This window comes from Solanum verrucosum, unplaced genomic scaffold (genome assembly GCF_900185275.1).
Source record: "Solanum verrucosum unplaced genomic scaffold, falcon-dt-bn FXZP01000261.1, whole genome shotgun sequence".
Lineage (NCBI taxonomy): Eukaryota > Viridiplantae > Streptophyta > Magnoliopsida > Solanales > Solanaceae > Solanum > Solanum verrucosum.
The window spans coordinates 5,061,504-5,075,488 of NW_026019969.1; the positions used below are offsets into that span (position 1 = coordinate 5,061,504).

The following is a 13,985-nucleotide window of genomic DNA, read 5'->3' on the forward strand; positions in this document are numbered from 1 at the left end:
TTTAGGTAAATGCTATAAATACCGTAACATGTGTTAAAACACATTTATTTTGCAAAACAATTCAGTAACAGAAGCAAAAATGGAACAAAATTTACCTTTTACTATCATGTACTAGATCATCAGCATTTGTCTGATCAGCTAGCAGTTGCAAAATAGTGTGTCCATCTCTCTCCAGAGTATTCAACTTATTGCACCCAAAATATGGGAGCATTTTATGTTCAATTTCTAACCAACTAACAGCCTCCTCTTTCCTAACATGTCTCTCATTCATAAGCTGTCTCACTTTCTCTACATTTTCCCACATCCCAAGTACACCATAAATACTTGACAACAGCAAATATGCGGCAGGAGACTGTGGGTCCAGCTCTATTAGCAGTTCTGCAGCCATTCTACCCAACTCCACATTTCCATGAATCCTACAAACACCAAGTAAGGCATTCCAAATATGATCATCAGGTTCACAAGGCATCTTCATTATCTGAGCTAGCACTTCACTAAAATGTCCTGCCCTACCCAAGAGGTCAATTATGCATGCAAAATGTTCTTGATCAGGAAGAACATCATAACTAGAGGTCATTGTCTCGAAAAAGGAAAGCCCTTCTTGCACTAACCCAGAATGACTACAAGCATTGAGAAGGACAACAAAAGTGATACGGTTTGGTTTCACTCCAAACTTCACCATCTTAAAGAACATTTCAATCGCCTCTTCACCCATGCCATGTTGTGCTAATGCAGACAACATAGTATTCCATAATACTGTATCATGCTTGTTATATGCGGTATCAAATACCCTCCTTGCAACTCCTAAACTTCCACATTTTGAATACATATCAATGAGTGAACTCAAAACAATTGTATTAGGTCTAAAACCAGCATTCACCAGAAATGCATGTATTTGCTTACCGTGCTTAAGCGATGCTATACCAGCACAAGCAGATAAGCAACTACTAAATGTAAACTGATCAGGTTGGACCTGAAGCTTCATCATCTTTGCAAATAACTCAAGGGCCTGAATGCTCATGCCACTGTGGGAATAACCAGCAACCAAAGCTGTCCAAGAAACAGGATTCTTCTCAGGCATTGCTTCAAAAAGCTCCCTGGCTGACACCATATCGCCACACTTTGAATAACCTGAAACCAAGGTGGTCCAGGCAAGAACATCTCTTACTCGCATTGCATCAAACAACCTCCTAGCATCGCTCATCTTCCCACATTTTGCATAAGCATCAACAATTGAACTAGAAAGAACTATATTGGATAAAAACCCAGCTATGAATACTTGACAATGAACCTGCCCTGTGAGAGAAAAATCCCTGGACTTAACACATGCAGTGATAACCCCAGCAAAGCTATACTCATTGAACCCAATACTTAACCTCCTAAATTCTCTATACAACTTGAGAGCCTCGTTGAAGTAGCCAACCTGAGCATGGCCAATTACCATAGTATTCCAAGAAACGACGTCTTTCTCCGGCATTTGGTCAAACAACCTTTTAGCAGCCTTAATCAGGCCTAACTTAGTATACCCAGAAAGCATATTATTCCATGAATACAAATTTCTCGTAGTCATTTTATCGAACACCTTACGTGCTTCCATATGATCACCACATCTACCATACATACTAATTAAATGGTTGGCTAGAAATGTAGTGGGGTGTTTCCACCCAGTAGTTTTGAGATGCAAATGGATCCATTTTCCTTCTTCACGTGATCTGGAATTGGCACATTGTTGAATGATAGAAGCAAGAGTTTTACTGTCTAAGCGAACGCCTTTACGGGTTAGGATGTTAAGGTAATTGAAGGCTTGTTTAAGATAGCCTTGCGAAGAGAGATTGAGAATCTTTTGTACTAAGCATGAATTATTGAGCTTCTTCTTTGTACGAAGAGTGAGAGCTTTGGAAGGTAAATATGAAGTGGGCATTGCAGAAGGGAAACATGTCAAAATGGAGTTGCGTTATCCGGCAAAATTGGCAGTTTAAATTGGCGGCGGAGATGGAAGTTCCGGCGAAATCAGCTCGTGATGCATCGTTATATGGTGGACCAACGTGGGGCCGGACCGGCGGGAGGGAATACACAGGGTTATCCCAAGTCCCAACTAATTAACTTATTTTTTTAATTAACACTCATAGTTAAATATATAAAAAAATTAAGTACTATCTTTTTTCTTACCGATCAAATAATCTCTAAATAATCATTTTGCACGAGAGATGAAATAAATAAAAAAAGATATTTCATGAGTTAGATATTAGATATCAAATATCTCATGGCATCAATGGTAAATCTACCTTGTGTGGTAAGATTGTCATGGCATCCTCACGCTTCAATTAACATCAATAGGTTATAGAAGAGGAGTTCTTGGACATTTGACTTTGATGATAAATAATGAAGTACAAAAAGACTTTTCGATTGAAACACTTGCTATTGTCGTACATTTAATTAACAGATTGTCATTTTCAATTATCAACACATAATTAATATTTAAAAAGACAATTCAAGAACTATAAAAGTAATTATGATGGCCTAAATTATTAGAAGGATATGTGTCGAATTTATAAGTGCGTGCCTGAAAGATTGAAGATGTTTCGAACATAAATTCAAAATTATTTTTGTGTGATTGTATCCTTTCCACCTTCCGGTCTCACATTCTGTGACCTACCCGTTGTCCATATCCTTCTAAGTAGTTTTTGTATATAAACTTTCATTGACTTTATATTATATTCTTTTAAATATTTTGGTTTGAATACATTTTCACAATTTTTGCATCGATCTCTTTTTTTTTTTTTTTTTTCACGGACCATTCTGACTATTATTTTTTTTATACGTACAAGACACGTTTTATCGTCTTCACATGATTGACAAAAGGAATTTGGTAACTACTATTCGGATGAACAAAATTTGAGTTTGTTATGGTATTAAACAACGTTTATCAACTATTATAAGTGAAAATAATTAATAACAAGAGCAAAACTTATCATCAATAAGAAAACAGACAAAGGTTATAGATCATACAAATACAAAATAATAATTGAAATATAACTCTATTCAAGATTCATCACGTCTAATATCCTATTAATTTTTCACGAATTCATTAGTTAATTAGAGTACCCCTATATTTTGATTCCTCTTCTGATTAAGCCTAAACCTAAGAGAATAAATTAATGAACAGTGAATGACTGAATGTTAGTATGCTAGAATAATGTTTATTTCTCTTGATCAGTCACTCGATGATTTCAAAAAAGCTCTTTTGAGTAAAACATATTCACTAAATTATTCTTCTTTCGATTACATAAATTAATGAATAACTCCGCAATTTAATTCAAACTCCATAAATTATATTAAGCATAAAACAAGAAAAAAAACGTCAACAATTATTATCAATACACCATGATTGTCAAAACCCCATAAGAATACTACTTCATAATATAAGAAAAAATAAGTCAACTAATTAATAAGAATTATAAAACATTACAATCGAATAATTGATGATTGTTTAAAACTGTCGTATTGAATCGAATCGTGATGAAAAGTAATGAATTCTAGCGGATCTGTCAAAAATTTCTTATCAATTAGTTAGGCTAATGTCCAAGTCAAAGTTAGGATCAATAATTGCCTCTTTCTTAACCAAATTCTTGGAGAACTTCGAAGTGTTAACGTGCACGCTTAGTTCAGGACAGGTGGTTCGGATTCGCAAAGTTTAGTGCATAGAATTGTCTTTGATCCTTGAATTTCTAATAATTATTTGTTATACTTCAAACTCTCAAAATATTTGATTTAGCTCCAAATTTATTATTAGCCCGGTTTTATAGAAATGTATTGTTATATATTATTTCAGCTTTTCTTGATTTCAATCCCTGGCCAATTTTTAATTAATCAAGTAGTTCTTTCACCAATTATCTCCAATTACATCATTTGAATTTGCGTGAGTACTTGTATATATTAACTGAAATGATTATCATAATAATTAACTTCAATATTAAAATAGTTAACAAGATCTTCAAGAAAGTTACATTGTTTATCATAAATATATGAGGAAATGTAGTATTGTCAACGAAGTTCTAAAAGAAAGCTACATATAATACCATAAATAACTTACAAGAAAAAGCCTCATTTATTACTAGCTTTTAAATGTAGTATAGTTCTCGTAGTATAGTAATTACGTATTCCTACAAGTACAACAATAACTAATTCTCAATCCGAATGAGGCTTTCCCGTGTAAATTTGAATTAGTCAGGTCTTAATCCGACTATCGATACAAGTGGAAAAAAAAGTCAAAACTAGAAGATGAATGGGTTTAGACTTTGGATTTTGGAGAATAACAGGAGAAAGATTCTGATGGATGGTGATCTTAAGCTTAAATGGAGTAACATATAATCTTCAATGATTCCATCAAAGTCAAGGAGTTGAATTAGGTGCTTATGATTCACATTTTGCTGAAATATCATGATTTTTAGGTATGGTTGTTATAGTTTTCAATGTTTTGAAATGCTAAGCAATCAGTTGGATAGATCATAGTATTATTAGCTAATTTTACCAACCCTAGCAGAAACTAATTATATCCCATAAAAGCAATTTCTTCAACTTCCCGTCCTTTTTGTATTTCATAAAAGGTATCTGCTTGAGGTTATTGATTTTTGTTTCATATGTTCTTTTTTAGTTATCATAATTTCTCTTTTTAGGGTTAAACGATAAGATCTTTCACTAATATTTTAGGATGTATTTGTTTATCATATTGATATGCAAATCTTTTTACAATTTATAGTACTTTTTCATATAATTTTTGAATATCTAAATTTTTAGTTTAAAAAATTGAATGAACGTAATCTAAAATTAGTCAAATTGACTTTCGAAAAACGCAACATAACAACTAAAAAAGGAACATAGGAGTAGTAATTTGGAATATTGTTAATTTGAGGTTTCCTCTGTTCTATTATTGTTTTGAAAATATGTTCAGCTATTTTGTGTGACGTTGAGATAAAGTATCATCAATTATTGAGTGTCAATTATGGCAAGTCCACCTCTCAACAATCTTACATTAATTATCTAGCTAAATGAGGTATCCAATAAGTCATCGCTTCTACAGCTACTGATGTTGATTTCTTATGCTCTTTCATTTCCAAAAACTTTTCAACTCTTATAGATGCGGAAAAAAAACGTATTTAATGGGAATGGATATCTACCCTTTTGGCTAAATAACACAATTCTAAAAAAGTATGTACATAAACTATGGGTGGACTTCTATTTATATGAAATAAAATAGGCTTAAGTCATTCGTGGCCTCATAAAATTATCCTCATAATTCACTTAAACATTTCAATTATGCTTGTACCTATTGAACACCTAAATTATTCAAAACATGCGTCTATTAAGCACAAAATGCTGATGTGGCAAAATAAGTGCATCTCACTGCATTGAAGCGCGTGAACAAGTCCCAAACTTTTTTTTATTAATAATAAACTTGTACCTTTTTTCTTCTTATGACACTTGACATTGCATTAATTAAAATAACTAAAAATAAACTTTTATTCAAAATGATGTCTTATAATATTCAAAAAGAAAACAAACCCACCCCCACTCCTGTAGGCTATACCAGCGGCTGTCTTCTTCTTTGCCCCATTTTAATCATTTTAAACTCTGTTTTGGTTCTTCATTTTTATTTTTCGCTTTTTATATATATAAAAAAAAAATTGAATCTGTCAAGTGATAATCGAATTTGCAAGAATGAAAAAAATAATTGGATATCAGAGTTATAAAGGAAACTTCCATCCATCTCTATTTCCGGTCACTTCGATCAACAAACATCACCAGCCATTAAAGTTATAAAATAATATCAGAAAATTTGATATAATTCATTTGAATCCTCACAATTTCTCTTCGTCATCAATTTCAAAATAATTTATCAAGTCAACTTATTTTTCACAAAAATCACAATAATTACTCCATTAATCTATCATGCTTCATAATTTATTTCATTATTTGCATTTGACTTAATTTCCATAGCTCATAAGATAAGAGTTAATCTCTTCGGAGGAATAGAAAATAGTGGGGGACAACGGATGAAGAAGAATAAGGGCAAATTATTAGATGGGTGGGGAGAGATTTGTTTTTTTCTTTCTTTTTTTGTTGATGTTGCCGCAGGAGGTGTCGACGTCAGGAGAAGAAGAAGAAAAGTGGGTGGTTTCCTGTGGGGGTATGGGGGAGGAAACTTTTTGTTAATCAATTTTTTGAATTATTAAAGGTTGGAATTAAAAATAAATGAAAATTCATTAGCTTGGGCCCATGTGCCACATGTTGAAGTCTTATTGGTTACTTTTTCAAGACAATGTGCGTGAATTACACACCACATTTTAAAAGCTTTATTATCGTTTTGTGTTCAATAAGTACATATTCCTTAATATTAGAGTGTCTAATAGGTATTAGTCATAGTTGAGGTGTCTAAGTGAATTATGCGGACAATTTTAGGGGGACGCAGATGACTTAAGCCAATAAAATAATACTCTTTTTACAAAGGTTTAAGTCATCCACGGCCTCTTAAAGTTGTCTGCATAATTCACTTGAACACCTGAACTAAGACTTGTATTTATTGAACACCTAAATTATTCAAGACATGTACCTATTAAACAGAAAACGTTGATATGACAAAATAAGTATATCTCATTGCTGATGAGCGCATGAATGCATTTTTTTTTTCTTAAAGTAAATTTGTACCTACTTTCTTGACACTTGACATGCGTTGACTAAATAGATGAAAATTTAATTTAATTAAACATTAATCTTTTAATTCATAAAAAAAAAAACCCCACCCTCACACCCATGTACAAGTCCTCTTCTTCTTCAACCCATCATTTTCAAGACTTCAGATTTTTGTCTTTTGTTTTAGCTTTTTTTTTTCTTCATTTTCGGTAAACAAACTGCTTGTTGAATTTGCAAGAATAAGAAAAAAAATCAACCATTGGAGTTAAAAAGTCGATCAATATTTGTGCATTTTTATTTTAAATAACTCCGATCGAGCAACCATCACCATTTATTTAACTTATTAAAAATGTTATAAATTTTTTTGCTATAATTCTGATTTCTCTTCGTTTTCAATTTCGAAATAATTTATCGATGTCGATTATTCTTATTTTGAGTAACACGGCAAGAAAAAGAAAGAGGAAAGGATTTGGTGGGTGTATTCAGGAAGGAGTGGGGGAGATTTTTTTTTTTTGTTATCGCCGGAGAAATTGATGGTGGATGGCGATGGCGGAGTGACAGAGAAGAAGATGAAGGAGAAAGGGCAATAGGTTAGATGGGGTTGGGGGTTAGGTGGGTGTCGGGGGAGACTTTTTTTTATCAATTTAATTTTCTATATTATTAAAGGCTGAAAATTATTTTTTATTTTTCAAAATTAAAATTATGGGCCCATGTGACACATGTCGTAATTTTATTCGTGATTTTGTCAAGATAATGTGTGTGAATTACACGCACAATATTTTTAATGCTAATTGTCATTTCATGTTAAATAGATAAATATTCGTTAATATTAAAGTATCTAATAGGTAAGAGTCTCAATTGAGGTTTCTAAATGAATTATGTAGACAACTTTAAGGACGCATATGACTTAAGCCTTTTACAAAATCTGATTTTTGTGTCATTGTATTCTTTGGTTTGAATTAACTCTTTTTTCCCAAACAGCTATCATACCAAATAGCAAGACAGGCAACATGGAAGATCAACTTTTAAGTAGTAAAGGAAACAAGTTCCCTGTTGGCACCTCCTGTTCAACGCCTCTTGTTCTAAGCACTTGTGTTGTTATGTGTGGTTCCTTGGCTTATGGATTTGCTGTAAGTATAATAGGCTTTCAAGGTGCAATGAGAAAAACTCAAAAGTTAGGAAAAATTCTTTAGACTGTTAGCGTATACATAGAATCGCAGAGTTGTGGATTTGGAGTTAACAATAATACAAGAATAAATTAGCAAATGTACTGTAATATAGAATTGGAGCAGTAAATATGATTTACTCCTCTTTATATTATTTGTTTTTTTCTGTCTTAGATAAGTAAATCTTTATTTTGTGATGATTTACTTAATTAAGGTGTTTGATGAATTTTATCTTTAATGTGATGATTGCGTTATAGGTTGGCTACACTTCTCCTGTCCAGTCAGGTATCATGGCTGACCTGGGGTTGTCCATTGCAGAGGTAAGAGTACACTTAAATCTGAATTTCCCTTATATATAATTGGAGTGTTTGGGTGTGATTGTTGTAGTGACAATTGGAGGCTGCAATAGGCAACTAACATGCACTGGCAATGGTTAATTCCGTGGCTGTGTAGGGGTGGCTTGGTGTCTCTCTTCAAAGTACATGTTTGAGGAGTCGATGGTTTTGTAAACTATGCAATAATTAAGTGCTACAATGCCTGCTAATGTTACTGAAGTCCAAAAAGATAGTATTAGTTAGAGCTTTGGGGCTCTGATATCTGATATGTAACACATCCGTTCGTGCTGACTTTTTTCTTGTTCTACAGTATTCAACATTTGGAGCTATTCTGACACTTGGTGGAACTATTGGTGCCTTAGTGAGTGGCACTATTGCAGATATGGTTGGGCGGAAAGTAGTATGTTTCTCTTTCAATGCTCGTCTTTCCCTCCTCATTTATTTTTCAAAATTATATACACTAATTAAAGAACTTCCTATCTGGTTTATGCTTTAATATAGACAATGTGGATTATGGATCTTTGTTTCATACTGGGATGGCTATCTATAATTTTTGCAAAGGTATGTAATTCAATGCTCATTCTGGACTTCTTCTATTGAATGTTATTGATTGCTCTTGATCTTATACATCTTACTAGTATCTTTTATAATACTAATAGGCAATGTCTTCGCAGAAATCATATAAACGATTGTTATCTAGCAAGATATGGATGACTAAGGAAAAAGAATTGTTGTAATTTAGTAGGAGGGAAAATGATTTTTTAAAGTAGATAGAAAATATCAAACTAAATTGGAGAGAACTCTTTCAAATAACATGCCATCTTAAGTGTCTGAAGAAGGGGGTTGAGTCTGTTTTCCTAGTTCAACTCACTAATAATTTATTTATTTTGTTTCAAGAGTGTGTGGTGGCTTGATATTGGAAGATTTCTAATGGGAATAGGAGCTGGACTTCTCCTTTACGTCGTAAGTAGCTAAATTACAAAGCATTTTTCAGTTTTCTTCCTGTGTAAAGCATATTAAGAGCAGAGTTCAAATCATGATGCAGGCTCCTATATACATTGCAGAAATCGCGCCAAAGAGTATTCGAGGTGGATGCATAGCTGCAGTTGCGGTAAATGAGAAACCATTATTTTCTGTGACTCAGAAGTGTTCAAATCTTGCATATCTAAAACTGCTATCTTTTGCAGTTCATGGTATATTTTGGTTTTGCACTGATGTTTCTGATTGGCAATATCCTGCCTTGGCGCACCTTGGCTATAGTAGGTAGAGTGCTTCCTATATTATATTTACTTCTTTATAATCATGTTTGCAAAGCTAGACACAGAAAGAGACGGAGCTGCAGAGAAGAACTGATTTACCGTCTTTGGACTTCTTTGTTTCAGGAATTATACCCTCTTTGGTGCAGTTAATAGGCATATTCTTCATACCAGAATCTCCAAGATGGTTGGTGAGTGGAGTATTAACTTCTAACAATTACATGTAGTGGCATTTTCCCTGTCCAAAGAAGCAGCTTTGGACATAAAAATAAGCAAAAGTTTCCCAGACCAACTAATATCAGTACTTCCTGCTTGGTGTATTATAGTCCCCGTCATCTCTCGATGCTATATTCTCAAATTATACCGTAAATATAATACAGAATTCTTAATAAGAGATACAGTCGGGGACACTTAAGAAAAGAAAGGAGTCATAGTACTTTGATTAACAAACTAATGCTTGATACCTTAGTTATGGTCTGTTGTTCACTTTCATATTTTTCCATATTCCCCTTTCATTTGAAGAAAGGGACTGGAATTTGTTTTATTTTCTATACTGATGTTTCTGGAGTAGTTGGATTCCTAATTTACCTATTGAATTGTTTGCAGGCCAAAATCGGTCTGGACAAAGAAGTAGAAGCATCTCTACAATATCTGAGAGGAAAAAATGTTGATATTTCTTTAGAAACAGCTGAAATTAAGGTAACTTGCTTCTAAATGTCTTACTACTAGCTATCTTAATATGTACAATGAACTTATTATCTTTCCTGATTAAACAATCTTCTATCCATTTTACATCGTGTAATTGAAATGAAACCTCTTCACAGGACAACGTGGAGTCACTTACGAAGCTTTCAGGATCGAGATATCTGGATATGTTTGACCGTAGATACGCTCATTCACTCATTGTAAGCATTATAAGATACGGAGTATATAAATATAAAGTGCATAGATATGCATCTCTCTTATAAGCACTATATTTTTCCATTTTTCATCACTTATTGATCTTCCTATTGCTATGTTAATTTTATTAGGTAGGATTGGGAATTATGATTTTGTTGCAGTCTGGAGGAACTGATGCAATTTCATCTTTCGCTAGTTCCATTTTCATAAAAGCTGGTTAGCACCTCATAGACCGTTTGTAACATGAATTATACTCATTATACTTCTATAGCATTTGACACAACTATTTTGCTTTTTAAAAAAAGGTTGCTCAGCTAGTTTTGCAACTACAACAATGGGATTCATCCAGGTTTAAACTCCTGAAATTACAATGTGACTCAGAACTGTTGCTAAAACAGGATCTCATACTATCATTTATTCGTACTTCTCTTTCAGCTTCCTTTTGCTGCTATGGGCATATTCTTACTGGATGCTGCTGGAAGACGGCCTGTTCTGATGGTTAGAAATCAGCATGCCTATTGATGTGTTAAATTTAACGAATCCATAGTGAGATATATGCTTGAAGCAAAACGAAATGGTTTCAGGTCGCGTCTGCTGGGACATGCTTAGGAAACTTTCTTGTAGGTGTAGGCTTTTTGTGTAAGGTACTCAACAGTCAACACACCCTTCCCCCCAACCTTTTCATAATATGACAACAATTTCACTTGCTAGACTTATCAATTTACACATTATTCCTATCAGGATTATGATCAAATGAGTCAGCTCTCTGCCACATTTGTGTTAGTTGGCATACTGGTTTGTTCTTCACACTCTGTTCCACAACTTCATTTTCTTGTATTTTACCAATTTGTAGCTCGAATTGTCCAGTAAATCCATTTACAACTACAAAAGTAACACGTCAACAAACTAAATGATTCGTGCATTGCTGATTTGTTAACAGGTATTTTCTATATTCTTCTCAATGGGTGTAGGTGGTGCAGCTACAACAATCGTTTCAGAGGTCAGCTACTAGCCTTCAATCTCCATATACACACACACATTACACAACTCTAAACCTTTTCGAGTACTATAGTTACTGACTAGTACTCATTACCATATCAGATATTTCCTATGAACATAAAGGGATCAGCTGGAAGTCTAGCAATTGTATGCAACTGGTTTACTTCTTGGATTGTCACATATGCTTTTAACTTCTTATTTGAATGGAGCCCTTCAGGTATGTATGCATCTATCTAGAATTGCTCGAATCGGCGTGTTTGTTTGTTGTTCAAGGTTTAACATTTTAATTTAATTACCAGGTGTGTTCTTCATGTTCACATTTTTTTCCGGGTTGATGATCCCATTTGTTGCAAAGATAGTACCAGAGACGAAAGGTCGGACACTTGAAGAAATCCAAGCATCCTTGACACTGCTTAACTGATACTTTGTTCGTCCTATATTAGACGAGCATCTAACTAAAATAGTTGCTCATATTATTTGATTACTTACTAAATTAAGATCAAATTAATTATATTTTTATTTTATTTTACCCCTATAATTAATATGGTCTTTTGAATGTGTACAATTTCCAATACTAGCTATTCATATACACTATGTACATTTTTCCTAACTTGTTTTTATGTGTATTGATATTAACAAAGGGAAAAATAGTAAAATTTTTATTAATAATTTCTTAATAGAGATGTCAATATGGGCTAGCCCACTCCATTCGGGTTAACTCATATAGGTTTTGAAATTTGACGGATCAGGCCAGGCTAGCGCATTTTTGGTGTGGGCCAGAGAATGGTAGGCCCAACCCATAAGTACCTGGGCTACGGGCTTTGTCGGGCCACCCCTTTTTTTCTTAAAAGTATATTTTTATAATTTTTTAAATTAAATTATAATTTAAAAATATTATCATAAATATTGACAAGACAATATTACATGGTGTTAGTGTTACTACTTGTTAATCAAATCCACAAATAAAATTATCTTTATAATATTTATTAAGTTTGATTTGAAGTAAAAACATAAATAGCTAAACAGAAAGGGAAAATGCATAAGTACCCTCCCAGCCTATACCCAAAATCCCTGAGACACACCTAACCTTTATTAAGGTCTTATTACCCCCCCCCCCCCAAACTTATTTTTTAATTAATTTTCTACCCCTTTTCGGCTTACGTGGCACTATCCTTGAAAAAATTGTCAAACACGCGCTGGACCCACAAGATAGTGTCACGTAGGCCAAAAAGGGGTAGAAAATTATATATAAAATAAGTTCGGGGGTAATAGGACCTTAGTAAAGGTTAGGTGTGTCTCAGGGATTTTGGGCATAGGTTGGGGGTACTTATGCATTTTCCCAAACATAAATATTAACATAATTGTTTTTCAATGATCATAATAAAACACAAAAAACTATGACAATATTCCATAGGCTATGGCCGATGTAGTGATTCCTTAGAAATTTTAGGAAATTTTAATTTTATGTAGTACATATTTTATAAACATAATTTGTATTTAAATTGTAATATTTCAAAGTTTAAATAGATTTTGAGTTTAGACTCTTGTTATCTTTAATACTATATTTTATTTGGCCCACGGGCCGGTCCTATCCATATTTCATAATCCCCAAAAATCGGCAGGCTTATTCAGGCCGGGCTAAAAAGCCCTTTTCTTAAATGGGCTCCAAAAATCATAGCCCAGTCCTATCAAATCACGAGTTAGGCCAGACCGGCCCAATGGACCTAGTCCATATTGACTGCTCTAATTATCGTGTAAAATAAAAAAAAATCATCTAATATTAGGATGGAAGGAGTATTCATTTTTCTTTCAAGAAAAAAAGAAGTTAAACCATCCACATTTTGTGATTTATTGGTCATTGGATTTCTATTTTTTTTTAAAAGGTGAACAAAGTTACTTTTCTTTCATATTTGTATAAAAAAAAAATCATGTCTTTAGTTATTTCATTTCTTATTCTTTTATGTCAAAATAATCACCGATCTTTTTGTGTTTCACTCGAACAATAATTCAAGCCGAAAGTGATCACTTCTTAATAATGTGACATTTCATTTTTAGAGTAAAAAAAATTATTTACTTTTTGATATTTCACTCAAAAAATCATTCAAGCCAAAAAGTGATATATGCGATCACTTTTTAACGGCGTAACACCTGATTTTTAGAGCAAAAAAGAAAAACACTAAACCCAACACTTCTTAATTAGCTGCCACAAATCAAATGATAAATCTTTCTTACTCAATTTCAAGCGCAAAATAGTTGCAAATAATTTAAGGGTCAACGTTATACATATTATTGGATCCGCGTGGACTACATAACTAAAAGTAAAATAAAACTAACACATAATAAAAAAAGAGTTATCGAAAAATTAAAAAATACACATATAAAATATAGTTCCAAATGTGATAAGATTAGTTAGTTTAGTGTACTGTTCAATTCATAGAATTAGTTAATTACTGTTCATTCACATAGTTAGTTAGTTAGTTAGGAGTCACAAGTTTACAATTTCATAGTCAGTTGAGTTTGTTAGAGGACTCTATCAATGTGTATATATATACATACATTGTATTGTATTGATTGCAGTTTAGTTTTCACATTCTCAATAATATATTTTCTCTCCTTCTTCTGATTGTTGGTGAAAGCTC

General features: G+C 33.1%; 2 protein-coding genes across 2 annotated transcripts; one reads left to right on the forward strand and one right to left on the reverse strand.

Annotated features, from left to right (window-relative positions):
• Positions 1 to 42: 42 nt before the first annotated feature.
• LOC125816419 (pentatricopeptide repeat-containing protein At2g21090) lies at positions 43 to 2,013 on the reverse strand. The gene has a single exon (XM_049496025.1). It carries the CDS (start codon positions 1,919 to 1,921, stop codon positions 92 to 94), a length of 1,830 nt encoding a protein of 609 aa, XP_049351982.1. The 5' UTR covers positions 1,922 to 2,013; the 3' UTR covers positions 43 to 91.
• A 5,587-nt stretch (positions 2,014 to 7,600) lies between these two features.
• LOC125816424 (sugar transporter ERD6-like 5) lies at positions 7,601 to 11,794 on the forward strand. The gene is made up of 18 exons (XM_049496030.1): positions 7,601 to 7,820; positions 8,114 to 8,176; positions 8,502 to 8,591; positions 8,693 to 8,752; positions 9,089 to 9,154; positions 9,237 to 9,302; positions 9,379 to 9,454; positions 9,574 to 9,638; positions 10,054 to 10,146; positions 10,272 to 10,352; positions 10,479 to 10,563; positions 10,653 to 10,696; positions 10,783 to 10,845; positions 10,932 to 10,991; positions 11,089 to 11,142; positions 11,288 to 11,347; positions 11,449 to 11,563; positions 11,646 to 11,794. The coding sequence occupies exons 1-18, from the start codon at positions 7,701 to 7,703 to the stop codon at positions 11,765 to 11,767; spliced, it is 1,383 nt and encodes a 460-aa protein (XP_049351987.1). The 5' UTR covers positions 7,601 to 7,700; the 3' UTR covers positions 11,768 to 11,794.
• The last annotated feature ends 2,191 nt before the right edge of the window (positions 11,795 to 13,985 follow it).